Raw genomic sequence first — 14,441 nt, 5'->3', positions numbered from 1 at the left:
CTTCTTCTAATCATGCTCTAAAATGTCTATGCGGAGAGATGGCACGTTTAAAATTATCGAAAACAACCAAAAATCCAAACTGACCTTTTTATTCTTGTCCAAATTACAATAGAGGTAACACTAAAAAATTTTAAACGTGCAAGGGTAACCTTTATCAGATATTGTTGTATTAATTGTACTTTCTTACACTAATTAGATGTTTGCTGCAGGGAAGGCCATACTGCGAGTACTTTTTATGGGCAGATATTGACATAGAAAATGAAGGAAAATTTGTGTGCGAAAGAAAGCGTCGCCTCCAAAAGAGAGAGGAAGAACTCCAAAAATGGGAGGAAGAACTCCGAAAGAGAGGAAGAACTCCAACGTGCAAGGGTACAGATGCAAAAATTGGAAGATGACATCCAAAATGATTAGGATGAGCTTCATGATGTAATGAAAGATATTAATCATACAAGCATGCAACCCTGCGTGTATTGGGGACTTGCAATTCTAATATTTTGTTGTTGGATAGGATCAATAACAGTTACAAATTAGTAGCAGTGTATATCAAACTGTGTAATGTTGTTAAGTATGTTGTAATAGATATGTTTACAACCTTTATCAATATTGTAATATTCAAACCCATCAGACTTGTGAACATTATGAATGGTTATGAGAAGTATTTTTCTTGCACTATATTTCATGTATTTTGTTCTACATTGAATAAAACCCATGAGATTATAACTTTGAACCAACACTTTAATATAAGCATCCAACACTTTTATCAACACTTTAATAATAACATATCTCATACCCATAACATAATTCATACTCTTAAAATGATATAAATATCCAATCTTACAACAATACACCAGTTTACAACAATACAAAGTAGAGTTATACAACTGAAGTTATGAGCTTTTGTCAACATAACAGTCTACAACGTCTTCAAATCTCAAATACTTTGATGGGGGCAGCAGTCTACCATATCTTTCATCAATCATCGAGAGGGTCAGGACATACGGAGTTCGCCTGCAAGTAATTTGAAATATTCTGTAAAACATCATGCAAAACTTAGCATTATTTGTTCAAAATATAGAGAAAAATGAATATTATTTAACATTTACCTGAGAAATAACGCTTTGTTGTGTATTAGGTAGTTGCGAAACAATAGCTTCTGGTGTGTCGTGCAGTATTACCGATTCTGTGGGGTTTAATACATCTTCCGTCCGCGATGGGGCCTACATTTGAATACATAAACAAATGACAAAATCATATTATTTAAATCTTCCATACATTTGTTAAAACTATATCAAAATCATATTATTTAAATCTTCCATACATTCTTTCTTTGTCACTTGCCACTAGCCTTTTTATTTTTGGTTTGTAACTTCTCTATTGTAGGTTGTCTCCTCTTTGATGGCGGCCTGCCTTTGCCTCTGACAACACGAGGGCTCAACACTTTCTTCGAACTTCCAGTTTCGGCATCAATGGAAGCATGAGTGCTTGCAACTGTGGTTTGAGGCTTCGATTTAGTGTAAATTTCATTCATTGCCTTTAGCTTCTATGTCATGTCCAGAGAATTATCTTCGCTTTCACATGCATATGTAGCTACTTGGAAACATAATTTTATCAAGCCAGAATACCGACTAGCAGCTGGTTTACCACTTAAGTCATCGTAACTGCTTCGAATGAGAGCATATCTACGTTTAATGTCCTTCCACCACCTCTCCATAATGTATTTTTCTGGCAACACTTGAACATCCCTTGCAGCAAAAATTGAGAGAATGTGCCTACATATAATCTCTCTCATCTCAAATAGTCCACACATGCACTTTGCCTCACACTCATCTTCATTGAAGTACGCCTGCAAAGTTGACTTCTTGATGCCGTCTTCAACTACCCTTTGGTCATTAACTTGATACGTGGTAATTGCCCCTTCTGTTTTTATGACAACACAATGAGAGTAGATAATCTCCATTACTTCTGACTGCACTTCTTTAAATTTAGAATTCGTGTAAACTGCTTGGAATTTTTTCTCCACGGGTAAATGAGTTATACAAGGGACTGTGCAATTGAATGAGTGGAAATCCGCTGCCATCTCATTCTCTACTTTCTTCCTCAGTGCATTGTCGAATTGATCAACGAATTCTTTCAACGTAGTCCCTGAATGAACATATCCATCAAAAAAGGCATTCATGCTCTCACTCCTCTGAGTTGTGCTCATCCCAGCCCAAAATGTATTTTTTAAATAAACGGGAACCCAATACATTCGCTCACTATACAGACTTTGAAGCCATGCATTTTCCTTCAAATTGTAAGTGTTAATAAACACCTCCCAAAACTTCTCAAACTCGTCAGAAGTCTGAGAATCATAAACACATATCTGCAATGCACTTTTCAACCCACACTTAAATTCAGTATGTGAGCCCAACTTCTCTGATAGTTTTCTCATTATGTGCCACAAACAGTATCTATGCCGGATATTTAGAAAGACTATTGCAATAGTATTTTTCATGGCCCTGTCTTGATCAGTGATGATAGCTTTTGGCGCCCTCCCATCCATACATTTCAACCAAGTGTCAAATAACCAAAAAAATGTTTCAGTATTTTCACTTGATATCAAGCATGCTCCCAAAAGTATTGACTGTCCATGGTGGTTAACACCAATAAACGGAGCAAATGGCATGACATATCTATTTGTTAGGTATGTTGTATCAAATGTTACAACATCTCCAAAATAATCATATGCTGCTCTGCTGCGTGCATCGGCCCAAAAGATATTTTTTAATCGATCATCATCATCCAAATCCATCGATGAGTAAAACTCATCATTCTTATACTGCATCCTCTCAAAATAACCACGAAGTGCATTAGCACCTCCTTTGCCAAGTCTAAGGTGGCGAGCCTTGTCTATATAATTTCTTGCATCATTTTCAATAAATGGAAGTTTCTCAAAACCACCAACCTCGATAACCAATGCGTTAAAACTTTTGGCCATACCTATGCCTGCCTTGTCGTTAATATCTAACTACCTCTTCACGAAATCATCAATTGCGCGATTACATCTAAAAAATCTTGCCTTTTGTGGACTTAACCCATGGTTATGTGCATTGCAAACAGTAGTTATACGTAAGACACCATCAGCCAAAACTGCATTAATTCTCACCTTACAATCAGTCTTTTTTGTCGGGCGTGGTTTAGAAATGTTGGTAATACGTTTCCTTGCCTTACCACCACGAGCACACCCAAGTGTTACATATCTAACACTCTCATCATTTTCCCTTTTACTTCTTTGGGTCATTATGCCAAATCCAGCCTGTCTCCCATATTGTTTGTAGTAGTAAATGAGTTCTTTCTCAGTTTTAAAAAACATCCCCGATGTTGGCTCTGAAACCCCATTATCATCATTTCCCGGTGTTGGTTCTGAAACCCCATCATCATTATTTCCCGACGTTGGCTCTGAAATCCCATCATCATTATTTCCTAGCGTTGGCTCTAAAACCACATCATCATCATCATTCCCCAGCATTACACCATGATTATCAATCACTACCTCATCATCTCTCACATTTGGGGGATCCATATAATTACTGCTTTCGGAAAAAAACAGTGATCGCCTAGTAGATGTGCATTATTCCTCTTTCTCCATCAGCAACAATCTTCATATATTTAAAGCACAACATGAAAGTGAAAAAAAAAAAAAAATTAAAGTACAACAAATTAGCAAACCTGACAATCAATAATAGAAAACAATTGAAGTAAAAGTTAATAAATGCTAGAAACAAAGTTTAGATTGTCCATCCCTAAATCATTTCTTCTCAATACCCAAACCCGGCAGCAGGACTAGCTAAAACATGAAATTAGTGTGTTATCCAGAATGCAAAATGGGAAAAAATTATCTTACAACTATCCAACCCACTTAAATCTGATATGAAAAATCATGAAATCTGCTATGAAAAATTATCCAACCCACTTAAATTGTAAAGTAAAATGGGAAAAAATTATAAGCATGGAAAGAAGCAACTCATGTAAATCATTTCCTACACCTGTAAAAGTTCACCAATTACATACTTTCTTAAGTGCTTTGCCTCTTGATTTTGTTCATGAATAATTACTCTGTATTTATACAAACTAATTCACCAATAAAAAATCAGATCCCTAAAAATCAGATTGTCCATCCTAAAACATGATTATTCTATATTTATATAGACTAATGCAACAAACAAAATTCAGCAAACAACCAAAACCCAGCAGTAGGACTAGCTAAAATATGAAATCAATGTGTTATTCAGAGTGCAAACTAGATAAAACAACCCATGATGTATGTAAATAAACAAGTGCAGATCAAGGTTTTCTACCAAGGAGGTTGTCGGCAATCGGCAGTCGATGGTGTAGAAGGCGTTCCGTCCGTTGGTGGAGAAGGCGTTTCGTCCGTCGATGGTGGGTTGAAGGTCCTCTTCTCGATAGTGGAGGAGTGATTCGTTCGGATCGATGGGCATGCACGGCGCAGAGGGAAAACGAAAGAGCAGGGGGTGCGAGATTTGAATTTGGTTCCAATTTCTGTGCAGATTTATGTTCTAGAGAAGGAAGGTTAATTTGGTCAATTCATAAATTAAAATGGGGATCAGATGGACATTTCATGGACCAGGACTGCAATACAGTCCTCTTAAGAGGACTGTATGTAGAACTTCACATGTTTCTTGCCATCCGTACATGCCAACTCCTTATCCCCCTGCACATCAAACACAACACTTTGTTTGAAAATAGTTTTCAATCTCAAAATTTTCATCTCTTCTTATTCTATTTTCTTTCTAAACATTATTTAAACACATTCTTTTAAATTAATCATTACAAAATTTTCAAATTTTAATATTAAAAAATAATATTATAACAATATTTTAATTTGATAATATTTTTTATTTAATTTTTTATTTTTTATTTTTTAAAATCACATAAAATATTAATTTAAATTATCTAATTACTATTTATAAATTATCTTATTATTATTTATAAAATTTACATCTCCTCCCACTCCCGAAAATTAGAGAAATACTTCGTAGTTAATATAGACACGTGGTACACTAGTTCTTCTTCAGCTCATAGAGCATTGGCAATGGCTAGGCCATTGCCAAGTCCAAATTTTAGCTAAAAGTACAAGTTTTGACTATAACTTTAACTTTTGGCTAGGTATGTTCACATTGGACTAGCCATCTTAAAGTCAAATTAATAATATTATATTATATATTTTAATAATATTTTATATATTTTTTTATATTTTACAAATACACTTCATATATTAATTAATAATTTACATTTTACTTAAAATTATTGTTTCCCAACTATTTGTTTCCTCAACCTAATATTAATTAACATTTCATACTAATATTAACCGAATTTTTTTAACCACATCCATTATAATATCACTTCTAATAAAATTGTAAGTGTAATCAAATCTCACAATGAATCATGTGGACATCAAAATTGTGTGAGAGAGAGATAGAGACCTGATGAACAAAGGCATTCAAAATTTAGCAACACAGTCCCATAAATAGTCCACCAACACAATCTCATATCCATATCCATAAAAGTTACCAAAACTGTCCACAAATTACCAACAAAGATAATATCCACAGTCCACGAATTTAGTTGCTACCCAGCCACATATTTATCCAGCCCACATGTGGCTGGGCAGCCACTAATTCTCAAAAAAATTAGTTCTATAAATATTACAAGTTAGATATCTACATAGTAAGGTGTCGAAAGAGAGTTAGATCTACCTCATGAATGGGACTTCGAACCCTCAAAAATTGCAACTTGAATATTATGAAAATATTCTTGTTGCATGGCATTCATGCCACGTAGATCTAGCATCATCATCTTGCCTTCAAATTTCTTCTTCTCTAGTTCAAACTTCTTCTTCTTTAGTTCAAATATTTTCTCACTTTTTTGATCTGCCTTGAGTTGAGCATTTCTCCGCTCTTCCATGGTCGTGGCTCTATCCTCGGTCATTTTAGCTAAGGAAATGCTGATCTCAGACTCTTTGCCTTCCATCGACTTCCGCTTCCTCTCCCTTTCTTTCTCAATTTTTTTGCCTAGAGGTCTCTCAGCAAAGACCTCTATGTTCTCCTCCACCGTGTCAAGAGCAGCTTCACCTTGTGGCCTTCTCCTCATCCCAAGGGTGGAGATGTGTTGTTGCCATTTCTGTTGGTGTCTTAGAAGACACCAACAGTGCTCCATTGTGAAGTTACTATTCTCTATCTCTTTATACATAATTTTTGTCTTCTCAATCTACAAATACATAGGAATATTGTTAGTTCATAAATCAGTCCTACATGTTTGTGAAAATTAAAGGAAAATGTTACATACCTTATCTTGCTCCGTTGCACCACTCGGATGCAATGACTCTACTTGTGCTAAAAATGCACAAAACTTATTTGTGCATTTCTGAATCGAGGACCACCAATTCATCAAAGAAACTACAGAACGGTTCACATTGTTCTGTTTTTTATATTCATGATAAAATTCTGAAATTCTTTCCCACATTTGAGTGGACTTTTGATCAGTACCCTTTATTGCATTGATACTAATGTTGAGCCAAGCTGAGACGAGGAGGTTATCCTCCTCTGCAGTGAAAGATGCACCCCTTTGAACTTTTTTTGGAGGTTGCCTCTTTTCACCGTCATTGAATGTTGCTTGGAGCACAACATTAGAATGTTGCGTTGGGGTGCTATTACAACCCTCTCCTCCACTTTGTAATAGAGTGGTGAAGAAGAGATCATCATCAATTTGTGTGCCCATCCTTGAAAAATATTACATTTTCAAGGAGTTAGAAATATGTAGAAAAATATTACATCATCAATTTGTTTGGATAAGCTGGTTTGCAAAGAAATATGTAGAAAAATATGCAGAAAAACAGAAACACAAATCAACTTCTTGTTCTGTTTTGCAAAGAAAAACAGCAACTTTGCAAAACAGAACAATGCAAAACAGCAAATGGCATTGAAAGAAAACAGCAACTCTGTTTTTGGTTGTGGAGTCAGAAAAGTGTCTTAACGATGATAATCAATAATATATGTGGTATTTTCCGGGATCAAATGGCATTGAAAGAAACCATCAATCGGGATAGCCACAAACGTTATATGTAGCGTCCAAGCCATTACCCACAAACATATTCTACTACATAGACACATAAATACACCTTAAAGCATGCTTACATGAAAGGAGAGAGCAAACAATAATAGCAAAGTGATAGAAAACAATAACAGAAAAATATATTTACTGCATGTAAGCATTGGGATCATTTGAAAACAGTTCTCCTACTTTTATGTGGATGACATTTATGTACTGAAACTCTCAATTTGTACCACTCGAAAAGTCATGAAAATTACCCAAAACACTCTCCTTTTATAGACAGATGCAGAAATCCAAATCCAATAAACAACAACCATATTAAGATTTTAATATGTGCAAAGCCATTGGAATCCCTCTTGATATCCTTTCTGAAAAACAAGATACCACACTGACTCATGACCACACTAATGCTGGGAGAGAGGGAAGAAGATTTGATACTAGCAAAAAAGGGTTCTGATAATATTTTCTATTTAGGGTGTTCAAGCCATACACGCTGTCCATGCAAGCCATGTAACTCTAGGTGATGCAAAGCACTCATCGTGTGCCACAGCAAAATCCCACACCCTTGTATGCGCACTCAAGGATTGGTAAGTGTATGTTCTATTACAAATTGTGGATTGGTCTGTTCTGAAACCCTTCTTTTCATCCTATAATGCCTAAAATTCTAAGAACCTAGTTGCCACTCGGATGCATGCTCTTTGCAAATGTTTTGTTTCCCTCTTAAGATTACTTTGTTGTTGTTAAAATTGTTGAACACTTATGAAGCTGAACACTTATCCAAGTATTAAACTCTAAATGAAGTTCTCAAGCTTTAAGTCAGAATAATGACTATCAGAAAAAAATTTGAGCCAATAGGTGATCTCAGGCGAGAGTTGAAGATTACTTTGCTTGGCTCAAGTTCTCAAACAAGCTGTCCTGCAATTTAAATCACCAGAAGTCATAACTCTCGCCTGAGTAAATTGGAACATTAAACATTTGCTCTAGTTTATACTATTCTAGTTGACCAAGTTTCGATCCAAACTTGGATCTCTCTCCCAGTAGGACATTACTCACTGTCTTATGATATAGCTGTTAGAAACAATGGATCAACTGCAGCTCTAATCTGTAGATCAAACTCTGGAGAAATTATTTTTATAGCAACTCAGCATATAGACTCTGTTAATCCAAATTTTGGAGAAGCCATGGCAGCTAAGTTGGCAATTGAGGAAGCTGCATATGACTTTTTTGAAATTATTATTGAAGGTGATAGCCATGTGGTCACAAATGCTATAATTTGCCCATCAACATCTCCAGACTGGTCTATTTTCAATACCTCACAAATATCGCAATTTTAGTGAAGTCTTTCTAAAGCTGGACTATTCAGAAAATTCATTGCCATCAAAACTGATGGGCGCATCATTTGGCGCAATGGGCTGCAACAAACAACATGTTTGACTGCATATCCCTTATTAAATTACCTCAATATGTATTAGATTTCCACATTAAAAATTGGAAAAGATCCCCCAACGCAGGGCTGGCTCAAATTGGAAAAAAACTTGAAGTTCTCAGGCGAGAGTTATGACTTCTGGTGATCTCAAGTTAAATATAGAGATCCAATTTCCATGAATGTCTGGATAAAACCAAAGGCAATCTCTCACTTCATGTGACTTCCTAATTGCTAATTAAACTTGAGCCAATAGGTCCAAATCAAAACCCTTAATTAACACAAAAACAATAACAGCAAACAATACAAAACCAAGTATTGTATAGCAAACAGAAAAAAAAAGAACCGAAAAAAAATACAAGTTCATGGGGTGTTGGCTGGCTGGATGCGATAATAAACAACCTCAGAAAAATCAGCAACTCGATTACTTCAGAAAAATCAACAACACTAATTGCACAAACTTCAGAAAAATCAGCAACTGTGTATAACCAGCTTACCCAAACAAATTCATACCCATTTCAGAAATTCACAAATTCATACTCAAATTAATCAATACAAAGCTTACCCAAAATAAAGTTTCAGTAGTTTTACCAACCCAAACCGAGAGAGAGTGCTGCTGCGTTGTTGAGCCAAGCCGATAGAGAGAGACGAAATTGCACAACCGTGAAGATCGACCCAGGAACGAAGATAAAATCGATTGAGAAAGAGAGAAGAGGGAGAAGGGTTTCAGAAAAGAAAAATGGTGGACGGAGAGAAGAGGGAGAGACGAGCGACGGAGCGAGGGAGAGAAGAGGAAGAAGGGTTTCAGAAAAAAAAAATTCGTGGACTGAGAAAAGAGGGAGAGACGAGCGACGGAGCGAGGGAGAGAAGAGGAAGAAAGGTTTCAGAAAAAAAAATGGTGGACTGAGAGAAGAGGGAGAGACGAGCTACGGAGCGAGGGAAAGAAGAGGGGCGAGGAAGAAAAGAAAATTCGTGGCGAGAGAAAGAGGGAAACACAAGAGATGAGAGACGAGGGAAACACGAGGGAAATGGAAAACGAGGGAAAAAGATAGGGGCAGTTGGGCGGATAGTGATAAAATATTCATTTGATGTTACTACAGGAGCTCGCCAACAATGACGAGGGAGTTAAAATTACTGTAGCATAAATTAGAAAATTATGCCTTTACCGAGTCCAATGCCAGGGATTTTATCCCAAAATCTGATGCAAATTAGAGTTGGACTTGGCAATGGCTAGTCCATTGCCAGTGCCCTAAATGATCCGGTTAACTCCAGGGGATTTCTATCCCACCCCCCCAGTATGTTCCGAAAGTACAATCCTAGGTGCATGCTTGTGCGCACACTAGGACAAATAAATTTTTTTATTTTTCTTTATTTTTAAGTATTTTTTAAACATATTCAATTATAAAATACAATAAAATATAAATATAAATTTATTAATAATCACATCTTTAAACATTAAAAAAATATAAAAAAATATAAATAGTCACATTTAGTCCACATATTTACACAAAAAAAAAAATTTATTATTTTATTTTTTATTATCTTCTAATCATTTCGTAATATATTATTAAATGATAAATTTATAATTAAAATATAATAAATAATTTTTAATTATTTACTGACTCATTATGAGACGTTGAAAAGACGATAAAAAATAAATGATGAGTAATTACTCATCTTAAAATCATACTGTCATTTTCAGTTTCGAAAAAGAGAGGACAAACCCTATGTGGATACTCTACCTTCAAAACGTCACCGTTTATGAGAGCTGTACTACTAATAGGACTGGAAAATAAAATAAAAAATCCCGAGACGCTATCCATCCATCCAGAGAAAGCCCTCGGCCATCTTCCATTGTCTCGACTTGTTGGCGCCAAACTCCTCTCTACCTCTCTCTTTCTGTCTATGCGTGTGCAATGAACGCCTACAAAACCCTGGTCGGTACATCTCTTGCTACGCTCGGATGCAGTCTCCGAAGCAATCGAGCAGCCTCCTCTCCAATCTCCTCTCGACCTCTTACTTCCTTCTCTTCCCTCCACTCTCTTCCTCTCGGTACTCTCTCTCCCTCTCTCTGTGTATACTTATATATGGTCGAAATATTTTGCTTTTAATTGTTTTTTCTTCAATTTGGCATATCTATAGGGCTCAGAATCGTATGCTGCAGAGTTCCTTCCAGATCTTATGCGTCTTCCGCTGAAGGAGCCGCTATTTCAATTGAAGCCACAGGTTTCGCGGACCAACTTCTTTCCACAAACCCAAACCTCGAGACACCGGATGAGGGACTTTTAAACGACACCGTCGAACACCTCCTTGCAAACCCTGACGACGTCGCAAGATTAATGAAGATGGAGCGCCGGTCCATCAATCTCGATGGAGGCCAATCCGTACGAGCCAATCGTTGGTTCCCGTACCTCGACAGGTTCAGGTGCGGGACCGATGAGTATTTGAGCAGCGGTGAGGTGCTGGAGGCACTTAGTCCGTACATATCGGATGTGAGGAAGGAGAGATTCCGGAATGTAGTGAGGAATCGGAGCTATTCGGTCTCTTTGGTAGTCGAAGGTCTTTGTGATTTCGGCAATGTTTCAGCTGTGTTTCGGTCCGCCGACGCCCTTGGGTTTCAATCGGTCCATGTTGTCTCGTGCGACTCGAAAAGGTGCAATGCAACGACGGTCGAGGTGAAAAATAAAAAATAGAAGCAAAAATGTCTCTCTTTTAATTTCTTTTGAATAATAATTTCTTTCGTTTTTGGCAGTTCAGTTATTTACTCTATTTGTTTTTCGGTGTTCATTTACTTGTTTGATAGTGAGTTTCTGTAAGTGATCATGGCTAGTTTTGTGCCTATAATATCTTTGGTCATTTGCTTATTTTAAACGCAAGAGAGAAGTGAAAGGGCATATTTGTTTTATGAGGATTTTGGACAAGTTATTTCTGAGCATTGGTAGGATGTTCTTTTCAGAGGAAAAAGAAAAAATTTCTTTAATATTAATTCATTGTAGAATCAGTAGTGTTTCACATTCCATCAAATGATTGAAGAGTGTTAGTAATTTTGGGCTGCATTCAAGTATCTCATGGGGACTCAGCCCTCCCATCTGTTAGTTTTGCGGCTTTGGATTTAAATCCTTACTCTGTGTTTGGGTATTCCATCAAAATATATGTCCCATAGGGGTGGTTGTGTTTATCTGGATATTGTTGTAAACTTGGTCATTTTGAATGTGACCATACGTGAAACTGCCTTGAAAACTGATGCAGTGGTGCCATTTCGTGGGTTGGTTGAATTGATGCCTGTTCTAAAATCGCCTTCATTTGTATTGATGGCTGGTGTTTCTTTTCAATTGTAGCCTCTTCTCAATTACAATTAGGTGTTGAATCTTTTGATCCAAAACTGGCTTACTTTGCCAACATTACCTGTATTGTGGTTGCAGGTATAGAAACAACCGCCATGTTAGCATGGGTGCAGAGAAATGGTTAGACATTGAACTTTGGAACTCCACCCTAGAGTGCTTTAATTTTCTTAGGTCGCGTGGTTATCGAATTGCAACAACGCATGTGGGAATGGATGCGGTATTGATCAATCTTTCCCTTTTGTGCCATTTTACCCCTGAACTATCACCATTTATTTCACTTTGCACCCTAAAATATGAAAACCGTCAATCTGGACCCTAAACTACTAATTTTTTGCAACTTGAACACTTGGTTGAGATCTTAGCCAAGGGTGCAAATTGCCAAAATTTGGTAGTTTAAGGTGCCAATTGACAGTTTAGGGTGAAATTTGAGAAATGGTTCGGGGTTGCAAAATGTAGTTTCCCTTTTTGAAAAATTTCCCAATGAAAAATGTGATTTGACTATATAATATTAGGTGGAGAAATCTGAGCCTGTGTTTGGTTGACTCTTTGTTACCATACTTAGGTATCCATTTACGAGATGGATTGGTCATGCCCAACTGCAATTGTGGTGGGGAACGAGAACAGGTAATTACCTTCTTTCTAATTAAATGTTATTTATCAAAATATGGAGATATATTACGGTTTCATCAATTGATCTTTCAACGACCTATGGAAGAACTTCAATTATCTAAAATAAATGAATATAAAGTATGCATTAAAGTCTTTTATATGATCTCTTATGTTCAGCAATTAGTTAAAGTCCCATTTTTATATTTAGATTTTTAGTTTTTCTAGAGAGAGGAGAAACATAGGGTACACTCTCTAGAAGATTTGCTCAGGGCTGTTCACTTTCACTTGGTTGCCTGGTATCTTGAAACCTCTTTGCTTGTGGGGGCAGGAGTGGAAATGTCTGAGAGAGCGCTTCGCAAAAGAATCATGTGGCATGGTGAAAGGTTTCCCCACTGCTCTTTTGCTAATTGTGGAAGGGGGGAGGTGAGTTGAGTATCAACTCTTTCTCTTGCACCTGTCTTCAGCTTGTTCCTGTTTGTCAATTCGGGACAGAGCAGGCATCTCACGTACATGAAGAGAAGAAGAGAAGAGGGGGGGGGTTCCTTGAGATTAAGGTGTCAAGGCGGTTGAAGAAGGCCAAGTGGAAGCAACCGATGCTTTGGTCTTTTTTTTTTTATAAGTAATTTTTGTTGGGGCAACGATGCATGCATTCAGTTGACTCATTTTCTTGAAAACCCCCTAGGGTTTGGCTCAAGTGGTAAAGGCCTTGGGCTTGGGGGTATGCTCCCCCAGGTCTAAGGTTCAAATCCCCTTAGGTGCAAACAATCTTTAGGGGCTATCGGACTTGGGGATTTTCCCTTGAATTACCCGAGGTGCATTTGTAGGAAACTCCTTGCTAAGGCCTTGTGCACCTCCGGGATTAGTCAGGATATTGTTCCTGGATGCCTGGTGGCAATCAAAAAATATTTTTCTTGAAAATCATAGTTATCTAACATGTATATTAATAGGTTAAATTGGCTCATTGCTCTTGCAGGGGGATAAGTGAGGAGGCCCTGGAGTTATCAGATTTGCATTGCAGTATTCCAATGAAAGGCATGGTAGACTCTTTCAATGTGTCAGTTGCTGCTGGCATCCTCATGCATCATGCTGTTTGCGACAGAACGTCACGCCTGGTAATAACTGTTGCTGTACAATCTGCAGCACATTATATAGTTCGAACTGTCTCATTTTGGAAAAGATTCATGGCTTCTAATTTCTGCTGATTTTGGCTTCTTGATATCAGTTTAGATTCATTTATATTCAAATCAAAGGAACCTTGAGGTTGATGCCTTTGCTATTGGTCTTTTTGTAAAGCTTCCATGCTAAAACTCAAAACCAGATACAGCTATTTGACCTAGTTAAAAGTTGTAGCACATTTTCTGCATCCATGAAAGAAGCCAACTGCAGTTTTCAACCTATTTTGAATGGGTTTATGTTTACACGTTACCACAGCTTGCTGGAGTTGCTTCTGCGTATGTCCTTTCAAACAATTCTAGGGAGTGCTTACTGTATTCCGAGTAAGCTTGGATCACCATTGTAAGGGACTGGGCTATGTTGAATGCCCAGTGAATAAGTTCATATAGCACATGTTGTCAGAAATAGGAGTTTCATGACGTTGTGTTATGTTATAATAGTAAATATTAGGTTAGATATTTTGCATATGCGCTTTATTTCCAATTTTCTGAAACTAAGAAATGTTGCACCATGTTTACAGGGCTGTCATGGTGATCTGACAATGGAACAAAGCCAAATCCTACTTGCAGAGTTTTCTCTGCGTCATAGCAGGAGTGCGATTAGCATTGCCAATGAGTATGCAAAGCGAAAGGCCGGCATGTTCACCCCTAAGCTTTGATAGAGAATCACCACTTCAACCATTTAATGTATGATTTTCCTCATGAAGGATGTGACTTTGATAATTTATGTAGAAGATGATTTCAAAAAATGGCACAAAAAAAAAAAAGAAACTTTAAACCAAT

The 14,441-nt window shown here is 37.1% G+C and overlaps 3 protein-coding genes and 1 pseudogene across 3 annotated transcripts; 1 reads left to right on the top strand and 3 right to left on the bottom strand.

Annotated features, from left to right (window-relative positions):
- Positions 1 to 1,540: 1,540 nt before the first annotated feature.
- LOC108987380 (protein FAR-RED IMPAIRED RESPONSE 1-like) lies at positions 1,541 to 2,977 on the bottom strand. The gene is made up of 3 exons (XM_018960282.2): positions 2,705 to 2,977; positions 2,266 to 2,362; positions 1,541 to 2,142 (listed from the first exon to the last, which is right to left on the bottom strand). Exons 1-3 carry the CDS (start codon positions 2,975 to 2,977, stop codon positions 1,541 to 1,543), a joined length of 972 nt encoding a protein of 323 aa, XP_018815827.2.
- A 1,668-nt stretch (positions 2,978 to 4,645) lies between these two features.
- On the bottom strand, positions 4,646 to 6,522 carry LOC108987379 (glutathione S-transferase T2-like). The gene is made up of 3 exons (XM_018960281.1): positions 6,346 to 6,522; positions 5,935 to 6,267; positions 4,646 to 4,711 (listed from the first exon to the last, which is right to left on the bottom strand). Exons 1-3 carry the CDS (start codon positions 6,520 to 6,522, stop codon positions 4,646 to 4,648), a joined length of 576 nt encoding a protein of 191 aa, XP_018815826.1.
- Positions 6,523 to 7,045: 523 nt separating this feature from the next.
- On the bottom strand, positions 7,046 to 7,164 carry LOC118344345 (annotated as a pseudogene).
- A 3,191-nt stretch (positions 7,165 to 10,355) lies between these two features.
- LOC108987399 (tRNA (guanosine(18)-2'-O)-methyltransferase) lies at positions 10,356 to 14,413 on the top strand. The gene is made up of 6 exons (XM_018960304.2): positions 10,356 to 10,585; positions 10,676 to 11,186; positions 11,956 to 12,094; positions 12,440 to 12,501; positions 13,460 to 13,598; positions 14,180 to 14,413. Exons 1-6 carry the CDS (start codon positions 10,450 to 10,452, stop codon positions 14,315 to 14,317), a joined length of 1,125 nt encoding a protein of 374 aa, XP_018815849.2. The 5' UTR covers positions 10,356 to 10,449; the 3' UTR covers positions 14,318 to 14,413.
- Positions 14,414 to 14,441: the final 28 nt, after the last annotated feature.

The sequence above is a fragment of the Juglans regia genome, chromosome 1, assembly GCF_001411555.2.
Source record: "Juglans regia cultivar Chandler chromosome 1, Walnut 2.0, whole genome shotgun sequence".
In the NCBI taxonomy this organism is placed as follows: domain Eukaryota; kingdom Viridiplantae; phylum Streptophyta; class Magnoliopsida; order Fagales; family Juglandaceae; genus Juglans; species Juglans regia.
Note: the sequence above shows the minus strand (reverse complement) of the source record. Positions and strands in the feature narration are given on the sequence as shown.

Coding starts and splice junctions, on each gene's coding strand:
- LOC108987380 (XM_018960282.2), bottom strand. CDS start 2,977: ATGGCCAAAAGTTTTAACGCATTGGTTATCGAGGTTGGTGGTTTTGAG. Junction 2,363..2,704: donor ATGATTATTTTGGAGATGTT/GTAACATTTGAT, acceptor AGTGCATTGCAG/ATATGTGTTTATGATTCTCA. Junction 2,143..2,265: donor GGAAAATGCATGGCTTCAAA/GTCTGTATAGTG, acceptor ATGTTCATTCAG/GGACTACGTTGAAAGAATTC.
- LOC108987379 (XM_018960281.1), bottom strand. CDS start 6,522: ATGTGGGAAAGAATTTCAGAATTTTATCATGAATATAAAAAACAGAAC. Junction 6,268..6,345: donor GTGCAACGGAGCAAGATAAG/GTATGTAACATT, acceptor ATGTATTTGTAG/ATTGAGAAGACAAAAATTAT. Junction 4,712..5,934: donor GGAGAAATGCTCAACTCAAG/GCAGATCAAAAA, acceptor TTTGATGTGCAG/GGGGATAAGGAGTTGGCATG.
- LOC108987399 (XM_018960304.2), top strand. CDS start 10,450: ATGAACGCCTACAAAACCCTGGTCGGTACATCTCTTGCTACGCTCGGA. Junction 12,095..12,439: donor CGCATGTGGGAATGGATGCG/GTATTGATCAAT, acceptor TACCATACTTAG/GTATCCATTTACGAGATGGA. Junction 12,502..13,459: donor GTGGTGGGGAACGAGAACAG/GTAATTACCTTC, acceptor TTGCTCTTGCAG/GGGGATAAGTGAGGAGGCCC.